Source organism: Halichoeres trimaculatus, unplaced genomic scaffold (assembly GCF_033239565.1).
Source record: "Halichoeres trimaculatus isolate MK-OKI-2021-1 unplaced genomic scaffold, fHalTri1.1 fHalTri1_scaffold_10, whole genome shotgun sequence".
NCBI classification, from domain to species: Eukaryota; Metazoa; Chordata; class Actinopteri; order Labriformes; family Labridae; genus Halichoeres; species Halichoeres trimaculatus.
In genome coordinates, this window is record NW_027437187.1 from 8,599,539 (window position 1) to 8,618,868 (window position 19,330).

The window sequence follows — 19,330 nt, forward strand, 5'->3', positions numbered from 1 at the left end:
GTGATTTGGGACACAGCTCTTGAATGGTTAAATCATTTCCCTGTGCCTCTGGTCTTGGTTTGAATATGAGTGAATCTGAGCTGCCTCCCTTCAGGCAAATAGTCAACCTGTGAGTAACATTCCCATGAATGATTTCACGTTCCAACCTGTTCTTGATCCTTTGAACCTATAGCACATTGGATATAAAATAGTCCAAGACTCTAAGTGAAAATATTTTGAGTCAAATGATCATTTTTGTGTGAACAGCTTTTAGTTATTTACATGATGATATGAGGTGATGGACAAACACTGGTGAATGATTTCTGTTTCCAGTTTGTTTTTTCCCAGAGCTTCAGAGAAGTGAATGTGCAAAGAAATTAAGTAAGTTGCTGTGTTGCATGCTTTGGGTGCTCTCAGGACCAAACTTGTATTAATCCTTTTAACAACCAACTCTGTTTATTCACATAACCACACACTGATTTACCACCACTGGCATCCCACAATCAGATTTTATTGACAGGCTCGCAATATTTAATGCTCCCCCACTCAAATGACATCAAACATGTATGAACTAATAACCTATTTAATTATTCTATGTGATAATCCTCACCCTTATAGGTAGTATCCAGCAGACCAATTGAGAAAACTAAGAAAGACATGAGCATCACTAACATGAGAGGAAGGACGTTTTAGACGGACTAAGGCAAAGATTTAAAATGATTAAACCAGGTAATTAATCAGTAACTATTTTTTTTTTCATGACCTCATTCTAAGTAAAAATGCTACTTTACAAACTTTAGAAGATAGTTTGAGAATAAGTCCCAGGATACTACTTCCAGTAGGTTATTGCTCCCAATTAGGAATTGACAGGGCTCCACTGCATGTAGCATTATGAGGTCCAGCATCACAAAAAATAACAAGTGCAAATGCAACAAGCCAAGGGGAGTGAAAATGAAGTCATCTGTGTGAATATTTTCACCGTTTCAGAAGAAAAACATTCAGAGAGAAGGAAAGGCAGAACCAAGGGGTCAACATAACAGATCTTTGTCATTCAAATTTTGCTGTAACAAAGACGCTGAAATAATATGAAGCAGCAGCTTTCAAGCAAGTTTGACCACAGAATGAAAGTTCAGGGCCCTCTCATCCCTCAGTTTGGGCGTGAGTTTTAAGAAATTTCTGATTTGTAAATTCACAGTTTGACAAAATGTACATAAAATTCTTTCCTTAAAAATATACATTTGTAATCAGGTTTCTATGTGGTGTTAGAACAAAAGGGTTGAATGAAAGACACCAGTGTGTAAGCCTATCAGAAATTTCCATCTCCGCTGTTGCCAAGACAAAATCCCTCTGCCTCCAGCTCGGTGACTGGTGATCCAGCATTAATACTCAGAGCCCTGTGACAGTAATTCAATGAGAGATTTATTTCAAATCACAGTTAAACTGACCAACCCTACTTTTGCGTATTGACCAGCTGTCCTGCAGTGTGTTGCTTGCTCAGCTGTCTTCTGTTTGACGTATCCTGATAAAGCACACTCCCAGTCTGTGTGATGGAGTGATCGGGATAAGGGTTAGCCATTTTTAATCAGCTTTTTTTGTCTTGGTGCAAACTCTGCTTTTCACTTAAACCGCTAAAGCTCAACTAAGGCTTCATAGTCACAAAAACAACTGAACCACTGTGGTTCGTCCAGTGAGCATGCTGAGTGTGAGGGCCTAGTGTTGGGCCAAGACTTCAAACTTGCTCACAGAACATCAACTTTACCTTCAGTTTTTTGTTTAACAGGCTTCTGTTTTCCTCATGTAAAATGAAAGAGAAGATGTTCTGGTTGTATTTTTCACTTAGATTTCATCACTTTTCTCTCCACAAACTATTGACATAAGAGTAGCCTTTAGAAGACAGCTGAGCTAAAGGAAACAGGAATGTGGTTTATGAGTAAGTGATGAGATACTCGGGATAAATCTGTTGTTTTTCAAAGACGACGAAGATGCCGGGGTCACTCTCACTGTTAACACAGCTATCGTAGAGGGTTTTGCCATCCCTTTTAAGTGGAGGTCGGACATAGCTGCTGCTCCCCTTGGTGTAATCCCCCACCAGGACCAAGGCAACAAACATGGTCTTCATCCGGTGACTGTTGCCCTTGGCGTATCTGTCTGAATAGGACGCATCTTTGGCAAAGTAGCTTCCTAAAAACAAAGGAGACAAAAAGAGGTGGTGTAAGATCTGAGAGTCTGATTAAACTCAGACTTAAAGACTTCACAGCTCCAGAACCAAAGACAATGTTAGTACATTTAATATTGATTATATTAGTATAATGTTGTCTTAGGGCTGCTGCAGGGTGTTACCGTACCTTTGCCGTAAGCCGTCCCATGGATACCGCACATCCTCCAGTCAAAGTTTTGATCACAAATCGCCTCAACCAGAGACTCATCAGTCCCGTGGAACAAGTACTGCTGGTCCACGGCTCTCCCTCCGTTCCTCTTTTTCATCTGCTCTCTTTGCCTGAACACACAGGTTAACCATACATTAATGTGTCAGCATGCACCACAGTTATGTTTCACTTAAAATTCTTTGGTCTTTATTAGCTAACCTCTACCTTCATCCAAAAGCCGTCTGCTGGGGCTGACAAATGTCACCCTAATAAAATAATGGCCTAAGTCACTTTTTCAAGTTTTGGGGAAAACACAAAAACTTTACCAAATACAGAGCACATGATATTTATTAATCCTTTTGATCAAAAAGACCTTCACAGTGGATGACCATTGACTGATTGAACTTAACCCATTTCTAACATCCAGTTTTGACAACTTTGTGAAACGTGACCATTACCTGTCCTTTAATTCCATGAAGCAAACTCAAAACGTAAATAACTCCATCCTAAACTGAACAAATGTCAGGCCAATCATACGCTGAGTAGGCATACACATACATCTCCTACCAAAAAGCAAAAATATTTCTTTAATTTAAAAATGCACAGCACACATCGCCCCGCTGTTAGTCTCTCTTCACTGGTTTCCAGTGGCAGCTCCAATAAAATTCAAAGCTCTTCTTCTGGCTCACTAAACAGTGACAAGAATGGCTCCTGCCTACCTGGGGTCCCTCATCCAGGTCTACACTCCTTCTGGCCCACTACGCTCTGCTTATGAAAGACGCCTGGTGCTCCCAGCCCAACGCGGCTCTAAATCTCTAGCCAGACTCTTCTCCTGGGTTGTGCCCAAATGGTGGAATGAGTTACCTAACTCCATATGATACACACTACTTTAAGAGATGTCTGAAGACTCATCTGTTCAGGGAACACTTCAGGCTCTAAATCTGACCCTTCTCCTCTTTGTCCTCAGGGGTAGAATGAGTCAAAGGTCTCAGACCAGCTTTTAGTGAATTTTCAGCTTTAATTACTGAATGTTGTGGAAGGTTGAAGTAGATTGTTGCAGCAACTTATTGTGGTTAGTTGGCTACATTATTCTACATTAAAAAAATGAAAAATGAAAAAAAAATCTTATTGCACTTAGTGGCAGCACTTACAGCCAAATAACTTGTAGCACTGTATCGCACCAACAAGGTTTTCCCTTCTGTCTATGAAATTCTTGCTTGTGTTGTACGTCAATTTGGACAAAAGCGTCTGATAAATGAAACTGTAGAACTGTAGAAAACTTTGAGGGGTGTTATTGCCTTGTTCTCATTTATGTTTGGTTACAGAAATAAGTGGGCTAGCTACGAATAGCTAGCTAGAAGTAGCTAAATTTGTGGTGAAACTATAACTTGTGAAATTTAGAGTAAATTAAAACATTATACCCTGGCCTTTATGATAGTGAACCTAATCACTCACCAATAGAAATTGATTCAAGAATCATGTTTACAGCTTTTTCTGCTCTAAAAATTCTTAAAAATTCTGTTTCCTCTAGAAGCAGCTGCCATCATGAAAACTTGTTAAATTGCCCAAGTCACACATTTTATACTAAATAATCCAAACTTTTGACTCAGGCTAGAAATAAAATGGCCTCAGTCCCTCTCTTGACATAGGCCATTGTCCTATAGGGCTTAAAGAGCATGATCCTTTTAGCTAGAGCTTTGAGGGATTTTACCAGAGATGGCCAGCATTATCAAGAGATGATTTAAGCCAAAAACTCATTTTCGTCAAAACTGACAGGCCATCATTTTTATAGGGTGAGAGAAGTAACATGACCAGCAGATGAGGTTTGACAACTATTTATCCATAATTAAATGTTTTGCTTGTACTCTTTGAGATGTGCAGCATTAACCCAATGAATAGAAGAGGATGAGTTATTCAGCTTAAGAAGTAATTTGGCATTTCTGGCCTAACTCTGCCTTCTTAAGCTCAGGTCAATTCAAAGAGACATAATTTTTTTCTTTCTGGTTTTCACATACACATAAATATATTAACTGAATAAAAAGCAGGGAATTTCTTAAGAAAAAAAAGTCAGCGCATATGGTGTTCCTCAGGGATGAGATCCTGGTCCTCTGTATTTTTTTAAACTGATGTTTCACCTCTTGGTCGAAATACTCACAATAATGGAATGAAAAAAAAATGCTTGACTTATTTAGAGCTTTTAAAACAAATCATGAAAGGTTTTTTTTGTTTTTTTGTTTTTTGTTTTTTTAAAGGTCCCATATTATGCAAAATTCACTTTAGACTGGTTTTGTAACAGTAATATGCATCCCCAGCCTGTCTACAAACACCTCCGAAATAAAAAAAATTCTATTGTCTCCTTCTCTTCTCTTCTTTCTCCAGACAAAGTTTGCTTTCATGACATGTGTGCTCAAACACGCGGAGTTGAGATCTGCCCTGCATGACGTCATGATCCTAAAAAAGTAACTCCTCCAGGCCTGCCCCTTGTACTGCCCCTTCTGTGCAGCGCGTTTTTCCACCTTGGCTGCTCGGCTGCTTCGGCAAAATAAACATGGTGAAGGTACGAGCAAAGCACGGCGGTTGCTCTGTTGTTGGCTGCACAAAAGAGCACAGAAGTCTTTTTTTTAACTCCATCATCTGAGGTTTTGAAGCAGTGGATTAATTTCATTTTTGATGGAGATGCACCCACACCAACTCCTAAAATGTATGTGTGTGCTCACCATTTCACTTTGGACTGCTTTCTCAACGAGGGCCAGTACAAAGCAGGATTCACCAAGAACCTGAAGCTGAAGCATGGATCTGTACCAACTGTCCAACTGCTCTACCTAGCGCGATAGCCTGATGAATGTGGTTTTAGCATGGGAGCTAACGTAAGTTATTGTTTGTAACTTAGTTTCCTTACACTACGTTAACACACATGAGTAAATAATATCAGGAGACATTAAAGAGAAGATATATGGACATATTTTTTATGTGAAGCTAGCTTTATAAACACAATGTTATCTTTTTTTTTGATGGCTGTGACTACTTGTTGTGGTAGCCCCAGGCGGAGCTAATGTTGTGCTACAAGGTAGCGAACACACTCTCAGGTGTTATTATGGACGCTAAGACCACAGTCACCACTAATGTGTGTTACTGCTGCAGTTTAGTTTGCTTGATATATATCACTCATGGTATATCACTCATGCACACAGTTCTTTCTGCTTGGTATGGTCGTATAACTCTGGTTAGCACCAAGCTGCTAACGTTTATTTTGTTTACCTGATGGTAATTGCAGTAGTTACTAACCACTCAGAGACGTCCTGCTGCAGCTGTAGAGTTTAGATTTCTTCAGGCGCCTCTCCTTCTGGGTCAGACTCTGGATCAAACTGGTATGACTGAACCACGGCGTTTCTATGAGCCGTATCTAAGCACTCTGTGTAAACACAGCAGCATGTTACCGGAGCGAAAGCCACACCCTCGTCCAAAGAAGTTGTGAAGGAGGTGTGGACAGGGCAGCTCATTATCGTTTAGAGCTACACCCACAGAAACAGCTTGTTCTCAGGAGCGCTCAGGAGAGGGAATTTATAGAGTGGCTGAAGTCCAGGAAATAACTGGATTTAGAGACAAAAAAATTAAAATTGACTGCCCTGTGACCTCTGAGACCTATTTGAACTTGTTGAAAACTTGCATAATGTGGGACCTTTCATTAAAATGTAATTTTTGACCAGCGTTGAGGGAGAGAAGCTACAGACTCAGGTGAGGTATAAATGAGCAGTTCTTCTACAGTGTACTCATTGTGGTTGAGAAGATTTTTTATTTTTGTAGACATTTTAACAGTTGACTCACCAATAAAAGATGCTCCACAGAGAAGGGTTCTGGATCCTCTGGATTTTGTGGATCTTATTCTGGGTCATGGTGCGCTGAAACATCACTGCAATCATTTTATACTCTTCAGATTTGGACAGAGGTACAAGCTGAAAGATATAAATACAGTACAGAGGAGCAGGTCAGCAAGAAGTCCAGAGACTTAATGTTCAATGTTAACATGCTGGATCAGTCGACTGACAACAAGTGGATTAATAAAAGAGACATCTCAGCCTCTGAATGCCTTATCATTTGACTGGGCTACCAAAAACCCTGAAAAGCTTGAAAACATCCTGAACCACTGCATACATTTTAACATGTGTACATTTGTCCCCTGAACATCCATCTTCATTGACAGCATTTTGCAGACACATATAAAGACAGATCCATAATGAGAAGATCTTGATGGTACCTTATACCCTAAGTCTGGTAATGCTTTCTTGTCCCAGTGGGATGGGAAGTTTTCAGCCATGGAGGTGCCAGAGCTATGTGACGATACACCACAGAATGACAAACACAGGAATGGTGTGAGTGAGGTAGCTCTGGACTCAGAAAAACCTCACATTCAACAAATATCTTGATCTGTTGCTGAAAACTATGATACCTCTTCAGTTTCAGCTCCACCTGCTGAGTGGAGACAAAGCGAGGCCTCCTCCTGACTTCTCTTTTGGTTTTGTATCTTTCATTCTCCTGATACATCTCATGGTTTCCTGGTGCACCTTTGAAGTGGAGGGTATACTTGTGATGACCTGCATCAAAAGGAATCTCTGTACTACTGTCTGCCAGGTAAACAGTCTCCAGATCTTTAGAGGTGACGGTGGCTGATGAGCCGGCGACACCCTAAAGACAAAAGAGGAGCAGAAACAAATTTAAAATGCAAAACAAATTAAGAGTAACGCATCTTACCTGGACAGAATGGTCCCATTTTTATCGTTAATATCTTAATTTCTCAATTAATCTAGATATGACATTAAAAACTGTGGAAAAACAATGATCAAAACAAATAAACACGTCAGTGTTATTTGCTCAAGTTTGACGGACCTGTCCATACTCCTTCCATTCCTGGTTTTCATCCTTCCAGTACCACAGCCACTCTGTAGTGAGAATGAAGTGAGGAGGCCTCGTGACTGAGGAGACGGTGGAGAGGCGACGAACAGGAGACCCACCCCACGTCATTGTCATGAAGTCAACTGACTGCTCCTTCGGCGAGGTGAGGCTGAAAGAAAGCAGAGTGAGAGACCCATGTGGTGGACAAGGGGAACTGTGTTTAACTGGAATTTCTCTACAGGAAAAATGAAATATTTCAGATTCTGATTTTCAGTTCCATCTTTCATTTTCTAAAAATATTCAGTGGTGTTTAACAAGTTACTTTGTATCTGTGTTGTGAATAGAAGGTTTTAGGATAATTAAAGAGTGTTATGCCTCAAATACACCAGATACCTCTGCAGTCCAACTCTGCTCCGTCCCATGTTGACCGAATTTGTCAACTCACACTGGCTGTGTTTTCAGTCCGACTAGCTGTATGACTGACAGACAGCTGGAGTCACAGACCAAGGAGTTCCTGCTCTTCCTACCCCATTGATAAGTCTCTCTTTGTTCATGTTGGGCGGTAAAACCTGATCCCAAAATCACCCCTGACAGTGAGCACATCTCTGTGAAGTGTGTGTGTGTGTGTGTGTGTGTGTGTGTGTGTGTGTGTGTGTGTGTGTGTGTGTGTGTGTGTGTGTGTGTGTGTGTGTGTGTGTGTGTGTGTGTGTGTGTGTGTGTGTGTGATTTTCACTTCTGTCCCATCCCGCTCCCACAGAAAAAATCCTGTCCCGTCCCAATGCTGGTAAAATGACTCCCACTCCTGTACCGCTCCCATTCCCCCCTTCTTTCAGTTTTTAGGCAATGAATTGAATTTGGTTTGATTTTCTCCCCATTCTTTTTGAGATTACTTTGTGTTATGCAGCTTTATTTCTAAAGATATGGCAACAGGTACAGTTCATCTGTGGTAAAATTAGGCACCATTTATTGCCTCAATCCAAACAAAAATGCCTACCTTAGTGTAATAAACCTATGATCTTACTTTTTACTTTTTATTGGGCAATTCTTACTGCTAAGCACTGACAATACCTTTATGTTTTAACTGTTTAAAAAAACTGCAACGAGAGATCTGTCCAGTACTGTCAGTTTAATAGATAGGTCCTTACTTCTTACTTTGCGTTAAGCCGGGCTCACACTACAGGAATTTAAAAATCTTCAGAGGTTATGAAACCGGGTTGTATCCCAAATGGAAAATCCTTGCAGATCATCTTCTCTTACATCTTTAGCATGCACCAACTGCAAGATTTGAAAATAATGACAGGATTTCACCAAGATTATCTGACCAGAGAGAGCAATGGTTTGATCTGACGCTTTAAGTGCACTGTTGGAACAGGGGGAGAGAGCAGCGGAGCTGTGTGCATCTGTGCCTTACACGTGTGCAGACGGACAGACGTGAAACTGATGCTGAATCGGTCAATAACGGCGTTATCTCACACTGATCTCTGACAAAACAACAGTTTGATACAGTATGAAAATGGTGTGATTGTTTGTAATTTTTAAAGGCATTATTTAACTGGCTCCAGTGAGCCAGTGGAGCGTGCAGTCAGCTGACCCAGAGCCTTTCAGTTGCGCTTTGAGCCCAGCGAGCGGGCCACTTCTTAAGTGGAGCCCTGATCTCGGAAGGAAGCAAAAAGCACAAAAATGGAGAATCTATTGATGCAGTGGCTGTAGACATTATTTTCTGTCAGTCAGTTTGTAGCACATCGTATTCTACGGCAGTGTTTACTCCCTCGATTGCTGTTCTTTATTGAATTTCGGTGGAAGACAGCTGCCAGGAGCACTGTTGGCTTCTGTGAGGTGTAGTTCTTTTTGCACGCCTTACAGTGTAGGCTCATTGGAAATAAACTACAAAATGCCGGCACATGTCACATATTATATTTTATCTTCCTCATTGGTTCCCGCTCCCGTCTGCTCCCATTAACTTCTAATCCCGTACCATCCCAATCCCGTGATTGATAGTAAAATTGACTCCCATCCCGCGGGAATCCCACGGGAATCCCACGGGAATCCCGTGACCCGTGGGATTCCCTAAAAAATGTCAGCCTAGTGTTTAGTCTAGTGTTTGTTCTGTGGCACACCTCTGAAGTGACAGAAATCTCAAAATGCCTAATGGCTGATCCAAGCAGCTTGTGTCCCGTCCTGGGTCGCAGTACGCCTTTTCAATGTTCTCCATGTCAGGCAGGTCCTTCCAGGTCACACCGTCACCGTCCAGCACCTGCCACCGGTACGGCAGGTGCCAGTGGACACGAACACACCTCTCTGGAAGAAGATGGAGGTACAAATAAAGACACTATCTCACCACACCACACACGTATGATTAAGTTAGAGATTCAATCTGTTTGCACCGTTCATTGAATGTGGACTTTTGCAGGCTTGTTAAATACTCAGAAAGTCTTCTTGCAAAATATCAAACATTCTCCTCACATCTAACCCATCATTTTTGATATGATTTCACTGTTTTGTGTTGTTTTATGAAAATGACTTTAACTTGTTTTTTTAAGAAAGAGCTTCACAAGGTGAGCCACCACTGAAAAAAATCTCCCCTCAGCATGCTACCTTTGTATCTGCAGTCTTTGCGGATGAAGTAAAGGCAGATTTCATTCTTGTCAGCTTCACTCATGGGGTTAGAGGCAGGAGAGGATCCAGAGCTGTTTTTGGAGGGCTCCTGAGGAAGGATTCTCACCTTTGGCAACACTGCAGAAGACACATGATAAATCTGCTGTGAAAGGTTGATTATCAGATGTTTTTACTTTATAAGTAGCTCAGAATGTGTTAAAAACTCTACCTGCAACAACAGCAGCTGGTTTCTCCCGCTGAGCTGTGATGATACCTTTATTTCTGTAGATCTCATTGAGGTTTGTTATGTTCTCTGGACTGAGGCCACGAAAAATCTTCATGTCACACTGGCCGATATTATGGACTCTCTTACAGGAAGAGCCAAACTTACAGTCACCCTGGAAAAAGTGCTGACAGATGTGGAGCTTGGTGCAGCTGTTGGCAAACCTGCAGGAGCCGTGCAGCCCGTTGCCCTTGTTGTAATGTGGGCAGATCTGAGGGTGTCAGAAGGGATGGGTCACAGTCGCCACATTAAAAAAAAGGCAGTTCAATGACATTTCTCCACAGTTCAGCCACTTCTGTTTCCTATGGTTGCATGTTTGACTCACCTCTGGAAGCAGAAAGGGATCGTTCTGCAGTAACAGCTGGAAAAGCTGCTTCTCCGTCAAATTCTGACAACCATTGGTCTTCAGGAGCGCCGCGTTGTGTTGGAGGGCCAAATTATGATTCTTGTTACACTTGTGTCTAAAAAAAGAAATGGCTTTAGCTTTGTGATCAAGAAGAAACTAAACACTAAACGTCATTAAGTTTGTGTGAGGAGAAGCTGATGGCTTCACATCAATCAAAAACGTGGTGTATGATCATAACACAAGCAGAGATCATTACATAACATCTGCAATAGACAAAAGTGCCTTTTTATTTCAGGCTCTGTGAAGACTTCCAGATTCTGTAGTGTTTTTGACTTAATGAGTACCATCACATATGTCATGAGGACATGACTCTTGCCAGGGCATGTTTGTTTCGGAGAGCACATCTTCTTATTAACTCTACTTTTCTCAGTTCGAAACAACTTTTCCCAGGACGCAAAGTAACAAGGAAGATAATGTGTTTTTGAGTAGTTGTATCTTTGAACAGACCACTGCAGAATATCTGCTGACTGGGGGTTGGAATGAACATTAGCACAAACAGTTTAGCTCCTGTGTTTTAGCCTGAGCTTTATCATCCTTCTGTTTAGCTTTTTCTGATCTGACCTCCTTTTTCTTTTTCACAGTCCAGCTCCAGTGTCCAACATTACTACATAATTAATCCAAGCAATCATTTTCTTTTAGAAAAAATATGAATATTGCTACCCACTGCTAAAATTTTACCAGCCTGGTGTCATCTGAGACACATTTGATTTTTGTGCTGCAAATGGGTTGGTCTTCAAACAGACCATGGTTAGTAAGGGACATAATTTTTAAATAACAGATTACATTATGAATCATGTATTATGAACAGGCAAAGCTATAAAACTCAGATTATTTTAATATCACTTCTCATGGCCTTAAATTCAGGTGTTTTGTAGTGGTAGTTGAGTAGTTCACCACTTGATGTCACTGTTGTTATTCACACCCATAGGCTTACTTTATAACATATGGACTTGGTGTTGGGGCTGCACGGTGGCGCAACGGTTAGCGCTGCAGCCTCACAGCAAGAAGGTCACTGGTTCAAATCCCCACCTCGGCTGGTGGGCCTTTCTGTGTGGAGTTTGCATGTTCTCCCCGTGCATGCGTGGGTTCTCTCCGGGTACTCCGGTTTCCTCCCACAGTCCAAAAACATGCCCACCAGAACTGGTCACACCAAATTGTCCCTTGGTGTGAGTGTGTGCGTGCATGGTTGTCTGTCTATGTGTCAGCCCTGTGATTGACTAGCGACCAGTCCAGGGTGTACCCTGCCTCTCGCCCAAATGATTGCTGGGATAGGCTCCAGCCACCCGCGACCCTAAAAGGATAAGCGGTACAGAAAATGGATGGATGGATGGACTTAGTGTCTGTGATGTCACCAATTTGTTTCTGATACAAAGTTTTGAAGCTCATCATTGACGACAGCCATACTGGTAATGCTTTGTTGGAGTTAGAATAAGCTAAAGAGGTGGGTCTTTCATCCCTTTGCAGTCAGCTACATAGAGCATACCTGTCAGTCAACACATCCATGCCCTACTTTGGCAAAACTATTAAATGTAATACTTCTGAAAATAAAAAGTTAAAAGCAATAATCAACTCTTTTGTCTAAGTGTATATATGGATCGTTGTGTTTCTGCAAACAGCTCTAAGTGTACGCTTATGAGCTTCTCTTCTAGCACTTCCACTGAAGCTTCATATTTTTAGACTACAGGTTATCCCCATTTCAGATCAACTGTCACATCAATGTCATACTTGGCATACCTACTTGATGCTTTTTGTTGATTAGCATGTGTTTCAGGTGTTAAGCTCAGCTGTTGTCTTGTTTATAGAAACAAAAAGGCTGAAACACACACCTCTTAAAGAAAACAAGCTCTTAGATAAGACTGAGGTTACTATGGACATCATGTCTCCAATCAAACAATGACATAACTTAGGTTTAGTGTGAGACAGAGCTGCTGCAACACACACTCTCTATCATCCCACTTGATCAACAAACAGAGAGGTGACGAAGTGGTAATAAGATAAGGATTTAAAGATAGTAGTTTGAGCTGCTACATAAAAAGAGATGTGTTTGTTTTAGTTCCCCTTTAAGTGACCCCAAACGGTCTATACCTGCAGCTCAGTTTGATGTTAAGAAAGCGAAATCACTTCAAATCCAGATTTGGTAATCTGTACTCTCTACCCGGATTAATAATTTGGAAAAACACGTTTTATCGTGACTCTCGTCGTGTTGTAGCCAGGTTTTGTTTTCATCTCTTCGTGTTTGGCACTGCGGTCAAACACTTATGATCAAACTCGTTTCTCTGAAGTCACCGAGCATGAACACTGATGTTACCGCCCGGACAGTGAAGGGAAAGAAAAGGCCTCGACAGAAACCTACCCGAACGTGCAGCCTCCGGAAACCAGGTACCTGCACAGGTGTAGCCCGTCACACTGCGGGCACTCTCCGGGTTTCTTCTGGCACAGCCGCAGACCAGTTTTAGCCACGATGAGACTATCAGGGCTGAGTATCTGAGCAGCTGTTACCTTCTGGTTTCCTTCCTTGATGGCTACTCTCCTGTCGTCGAAGAGGACTTTACTCAGGACGTCCTCTGACACGGTGTACCTCTGCTTGACCCTCTCCTCCAGGCTCTGGTAGGTCAGAGAGCCCTGGTGGTCGCACAGGGTCTGTGTGATGAACTCAGAGACCACCGAGACCATGTTAGCGTCAGCTCAGACCGCGGACCTGTAAACAGCTGTTAGCTCCGCTGGGCTGGACCAGTTTCTGTCTGAGTTATCGAGAAATGAAACTGAAAGTTAAACTCTGTGTGTGTGTGTGTGTGTGTGTGTGTGTGTGTGTGTGTGTGTGTGTGTGTGTGTGTGTGTGTGTGTGAGCGAGGCTGACTGTGCGTGCGTTTATTAATGACTTAACAACTACAACAAATTGCTTTAAAGTGGAATAAACCTAAAAATGTTACAAAAAAAAAAAAAAAACATTGCATAACTGTGTCCCTCAAACATTTTAATGTAAAAGAGTTGCACTTTTTCCTTCAGAAACCACAAGAAAAGTATTTAAAGACTGTACATACCTTGCTTTTTTAAATAGGGTCAATTTTGTTCAAAATAAATTGATTGATTAATTAATTAGAAAGAACAGTTCATCAAAAAATATATTTGTAATAGTGTAGCCACGTTTGTGAGTGATCCAGGTACTTCTGAACATGCATATTTTACGTAGACAATACACAAATGGTTTAGAAAACTGTAGCCTATGCAGAAGTGCGGTTCGTTGAGGATTTGTTGAGACAAGCTTCCCCTGTAGCCGCATTTTAACTAGGGAAAAAAACAGTTTGTTTTTCTCCATTTTAAAATTGGCCAACACACTTTAAAAATCGTCAGGGAACATGGTCCATGTCATGTGCAGCACAGGCAGACTGTGCCCCTCTACAGTGTAACATTTCACTGTACAGCAGAGTCTCATATCCACTGTGTCCTCTCCTCATTCACAGTTACAGAATGCCAACACAACAAAAATATCTGTAAAATAACAGAAAAATACCAGCAGCAGGGTTGCCAGTATTTTAGCATTATTTTACAGTGACATTTTTACAGTGTGGAGTTGCTGCTCAGGTCATCATAGATGTAGCCAAGATAATCTTTTTCCACCATGCAGCTTTTAGTCTTTGCTCTGAAATTAAACCTGCCACTGGTTTGGTTTAATTTAAATCTTTATTTAGACCTGGATTAGCTCTTGTCTTCCAAAAGGACAGGAGATTATTTAACTCAAGACTAGGGGTGTGTCTCAAAGCTCCAAAGTTCCATCCTTCCTTCCTTCCTTCCTCCACTTGCGTCGTTCACTTGCGTCCTAGTCCCTCCCACCAGAGATGCATGGGAGAGACTCGAGGAAATGAAGAGAGGAGAGAGGATGGAGGAGATTCGTTTTTAGAACAATGGGACATCCTCTCCTTCGGAGCGTCACATGAAGCGACGTGTTTCAGTGATGACAGCATCAGCTGAACACCTCTGGATCATCTGTCAGTCAGCTCTAACAGCTGTTTGTGCGTCTGGGCACGTGCGCTGTAATAACTCTGATCAAACAGAAACAGTAACAGAGGTTTGTCTGTTCCTTTAACCCGTTTTAAAAAAAAATGTTACCATGAAGAAAACCTGCTCTCTGTTTATTCTGTGTGCTGTTCAGAAGCTCATATGGATCACTTTTCCAGTAAAATGCGTAATTGTGAGATAATTTATGAATTATTTAGCCTTTTACTAGAGCCCATCTGATCGTGAACTCTGTGAAGCTTATTAATATAACCCACCTTATTGTGTTTCAGGAAGATATTATTGATCAGTCAGTTTTCTGTATTAATCCTCTGTTACATTGATTTGATGATGGTTGTGTTCAGTGTTTTGTGCTTTAAACTCACAGCGAACACTTTATTACCAGATTTATGATCAGTTTCTGAACAATCCTCTGTGCCTGTCCTCAGCTCGTCTTTTCTCTCATTAAACTCTTTTGTGTTTGTGAAGTTTCACGTAAAGTCTGAGCCACTGCAGCGTCCAATCAGAGAGTGATATTTCATATGGGGGCGTGTCGTTCAGTGAAAAGACTTCTGCAAAGCCGGCTCTCATGTCTCCTCAATCATAGCTCCTCCGATCAGTCTCCTCCATCCTCTCTCCTCTGAGCACAATTATCGCTTTGGGACAGTCTTCAAAATGGCGACTGGGAAAGTACTTCCAATGTCGTGGAAGAGATAGGACGGAGGAAGCACGAAGTTAACGCATTGAGACGCACCCAGTCTCCTCCCTCCTCCAAGCACAATTATCGCTTTGGGACAGCTTTCAAAATGGCGACTCAGAAAGTACTTCCGGTGCCACGGAGGAGAGAGGAGAGAGGAGAGAGGAGAGAGGAGAGAGGAGAGAGGAGAGAAGAGGCTTCACTTTATTACTTTGAGACGCACCCATGGAGTGTGAGATCCAACAAGTTCCAATGGTATCTCCTCCTGGTGGAGTCACAAGATGGAAAATATGCAGTCTTCTGTCAGCTGCTATAGACACCCAGAGCCTGCTCAGGTCAGAACAGATCAAACTAATTCAGATCATGAGTAGTTTTAAGGATCTTGGAGCAGGGAGATCCCCTGAAGCAAAGCTTCTTTGTATCAGGTGCCAAAAAGACACCACATCCAGCTCAGAGAGGGAGTGGACTTTGATGAGCTGGTCAGCTGAGAGACGGAGACTACTGTTCATTTTATTAATTCAAGAAACAAACCTTTTCCTGTGGAATTTATTGGCCTGTTGTGTAATTTAATGTTTTGTTGTTGTTTCTATGATGGCATAACAGTGTTGGGTGAACCACAAACAACAGTTTCTTAAAAACACGTCATGAATTTTGGGGCATTAATCACAGCCTGAACACTGCATCTGGTGATGATGCTCATGCAGAGGCCCAGTGATTCAGGTAGTTTGGGCCTGTCACAGTACTGTGGAGCAGGTCTGTATTAACCTGACACACCTGCCCAGACCACACACCTGTAACACCATCATCTCCAAAGGCTTGACTAGTGACAGCTTCAGCACTACATATGTTTCAGTCTTTTTAACACTTATTTTAAAAATACTAAAGTCAAAGGTTTATTTATTATGGATAAGACATTTCTTCTCTGTATCTGTATCTTAAGAGTTCCCCAAGGCCTCAGTTAAAGGAACACAAACCTTGAAGATTTTCATGCCTGCAAGTAAAAAACATGACAAAATGCTGACCTGAGAGGATCCCCGCAAACAATCACCACAATCTCTCTTTACAGCGTGGAGGAAGTGACAGTCTTTGGCTTTAAAGGAGGGGGAGGAATGAAAGAGGATTAGGGCAACTGAAAAAAAAACATGCACATTTTTGTTGTTACAATTTTTTCAGAAATAAAAAATGCAAAAAAAGAAATTGTAAACAAAAAAATGGACGTTTTTTTAGTGGCCCTAATAGTCTTCCCTAAGGAGAAGGAAGAAGCTTGGGAGTAAAACTAAACATATCTTAGCTTTTTCATTTCAGTTTTAACTGACTGCATTTTTCTGAAGCTCGTATGCTCTTTGTTCATATCAAACAACTATTACAATAGAAGTGTTAAAACTGAAAAAATGTTAAGGGAAATATTGTGTTAATAGTTTATTAAAAACAAGTTTATAAAATGTGAATGCAGACTGTTGTGATTTGTTCCTGTGAGAGTGTGTTACTGATAACTGAGATAACATAAATTAATTGGTCCATGACGTAAACCGATGGTGTGGCAGAGTGGACAAACAGAGGGGGGTCAGTTAGCTTTAACATGACAGAACCAAACATCACTTTCCTTCTTGATCCATTCATGCAAATCAAAAGCACATTTAAGCTCTCTGTATTGTCTTGGTCTCCAGAGGCGCCTGGAGCTGTGTGTCTCGTTGTCAGTGATGCGGTGCCACCCTGGTGTTGTGAAATAGCCGGCTTATAGGAGGTGTCTGTCATCGGCCTGATTCACAACACCAGCTGCAGCACACACACCTGAGAGAGGGGCAGCTCCTCTTCTTCTTCTGCTGGACACATCAAGCACACGCTGACAGAAAAAGCAGCCTGTGCAGGATGTTCCCCATGTGGTGTTACACGTTCAGTCTAACGACCAAGTCTCTGCAGCAGGGCTTCACTCTTGGCTCAGCCCTGTCTGTGTCCGCAGATGAACTCAACGTCTCTGAGCAGAAATGTGGAGCAGCCAAGACAGAATGAGCGACCATCTGTGTTCTCTGAGGCCAGACTGAAGGACAGAGAGAGAGGGCCACAAATTTAACAGAGAGGAGGATGGCTGAGGATTGTTTCCCAAAATGTGCAGGAGCTTAAGGCGAGTAGTACATTCAGTGCTTTCTCTCCTCTTGAAGGGGCTTCTGCGTAGTGTCTGTGATGCTGTGAATGGATGCAGGGACATTTCCTGCATAAAGCAATGTTGTGAAATGATTCAAAGGTCAAAATCAAAATTCAGCCGGAAAAAATTCAAGTGAAGCAGCTTGTTGTGAGTAAAAATGACATTCAAACACCAAGTGGTCAGATTCACACCACCCTGAAAAAGGAGCAGTGAGTCCTGCTCGGCTCAAAGCCAAAACTGAAGCTTCATCCATAAAAACAGACTGATTTTCACCACCCTCTTTATCAAAAAGAATCTGTTTCTATCGGTGAAAAAACATGTTAGCTCCCTTTGTTGCCCTCAGACAGAAATATCCCTCCAGTCTTACAGCCGAGCCCAAGCCAACAAACCATCTGCTGGTGGACTGAGCATGTCACAGATACTGATCTACAGCCCGGGGACAAAACCAGGCTGCTCTCTGCAGGCCCCAGGATCAGGAGCTGTAGATGAGACCTGCAGGAGGAGAAGGAGGAGGAGGATGGAGGTCTAAAACTAAAAACCTGAGCTCGACTTCTCTGTCGCACAGTCAGCTGGAGCTGTCCTAAAATCCTACCAGTGAGTCAGCTTGTGTTTGTTCTTCTGATGTTAAAGCATCAAACAAATGATCAGACAAAGCCTCAGGTGAAAACTGATGTCAGCGGCTCAGTCTGAGGGCACTTAATTCTTACAGCACGAGAAATCTGTAAAGAGCTAAATCTCCTCTCAGGAAGTTGATGAGATGGAATGAAGCCATCACTTTAAGAAGCTGAACAGAGAAAACACACACACACACATCTAAAGGAAAATAAAATCAGACATCCAAATCCAAAGATTCTTCAATTCATGATTTAAAAACAGAATAAAAGTCTGCTTCTTCTCTGAAAGCTGTCTCAATGCAGAGTTAAGGTTTGTGGCCTGTGGACAGACTGTACCTGTTTGTTTGATTTGTCCTGGAAGTGTCAGTCTCTTTTCTTAGCAGAAAAAAAAATCCTCCTTTCTATGGAGTTGAATTAACCACTTGGGGAATTTTCTGCTGTAAAAAGTGTCATGAAGGACCTTAGAACTAAAACTGTTTTGTGCACTGCAAAAACTGGAATCTAAGCCAGAGTTCGTTTCTTCTTTTACTTAAAAAATGTCTCATTAGACTTAACGAGTCACAGTCAGCTGACAAGTTCAGAAAAATATATCTTTCCAGGAAAAAGACACCCAAACTTTTTGAGAAAAGCAAAATAATCAGCCAATTGGTTGTAGGTTTCTCCAGTGTGAAAATTGTAAGTTATCGATATCAGATTTCAATCTGTGTCATAAAAACAAAAAAGCGAATAAATGGATCATGACATTTGTTTTCCCTGAAATGAACAAAAAATAGATAATAAAGCAACCAACCAAGCCTTAATATCTGAATAAAATATATAAAGCACAACTTTCCTGATTAAAGTCTTGAGATTACAATCTTTGATTTAACCGACTACTCTCCACATGCAGCTCTTACAGTGAAAAATGGGGTTGAACAACAAATCAAGGGGAAAAAAGAATAAATGAAATATTTAATGGCTTAAAATAAAAAGACAACTGAAATGTAAACTTGTTTTTTTTATTCCAAATCAATAAGATACAAATATGAAACATCAAAATGAAAAATGACAAAACAAACTGAGGGAGGGAAACTAAAGGAGATGATGAGAGGATGTTTCTGTTCACACAATGATGGAAGAAGTTTGCTATACACAACAAAAAGTGTGTTTATGTGTGTGTGTGTGTGTGTGTGTGTGTGTGTGTGTGTGTGTGTGTGTGTGTGTGTGTGTGCGTGTGTGTGGGGTCTCAGTTCATCAGTAATTCCATCTGCACCAGTCTGGCGTTGGTGTCTCCGGCCATGTTGTAGGGAATCATCCCGGCGAAGGTGATGAGGGCTCTGGCCTGGCTGCGGAGTTGCTGTTCAGAGAAGAAGAAAGCATGAAGA

At 41.6% G+C, this 19,330-nt stretch overlaps 2 protein-coding genes across 3 annotated transcripts in view; both read right to left on the reverse strand.

Moving 5' to 3' along the window:
- Positions 1-458: 458 nt before the first annotated feature.
- parp12a (poly (ADP-ribose) polymerase family, member 12a) lies at positions 459-16,906 on the reverse strand. Its single transcript, XM_074677920.1, has 12 exons — positions 16,232-16,906; positions 12,873-13,260; positions 10,439-10,574; positions 10,060-10,324; positions 9,831-9,968; positions 9,353-9,533; positions 7,230-7,404; positions 6,793-7,028; positions 6,601-6,673; positions 6,171-6,298; positions 2,325-2,476; positions 459-2,160 (listed from the first exon to the last, which is right to left on the reverse strand). The coding sequence occupies exons 2-12, from the start codon at positions 13,190-13,192 to the stop codon at positions 1,904-1,906; spliced, it is 2,061 nt and encodes a 686-aa protein (XP_074534021.1). The 5' UTR covers positions 13,193-13,260; positions 16,232-16,906; the 3' UTR covers positions 459-1,903.
- Positions 16,907-18,268: 1,362 nt separating this feature from the next.
- The window catches only part of nup93 (nucleoporin 93), a 47,213-nt gene continuing 46,151 nt past the window's right edge, over positions 18,269-19,330 (reverse strand). For both annotated transcript variants that reach the window (XM_074678461.1, XM_074678462.1), the window contains one exon: positions 18,269-19,302. In XM_074678461.1, coding sequence (XP_074534562.1) covers positions 19,192-19,302 — 111 coding nt within the window. In that variant the 3' untranslated portion in view covers positions 18,269-19,191. The remainder of the gene's footprint in view (positions 19,303-19,330) is intronic.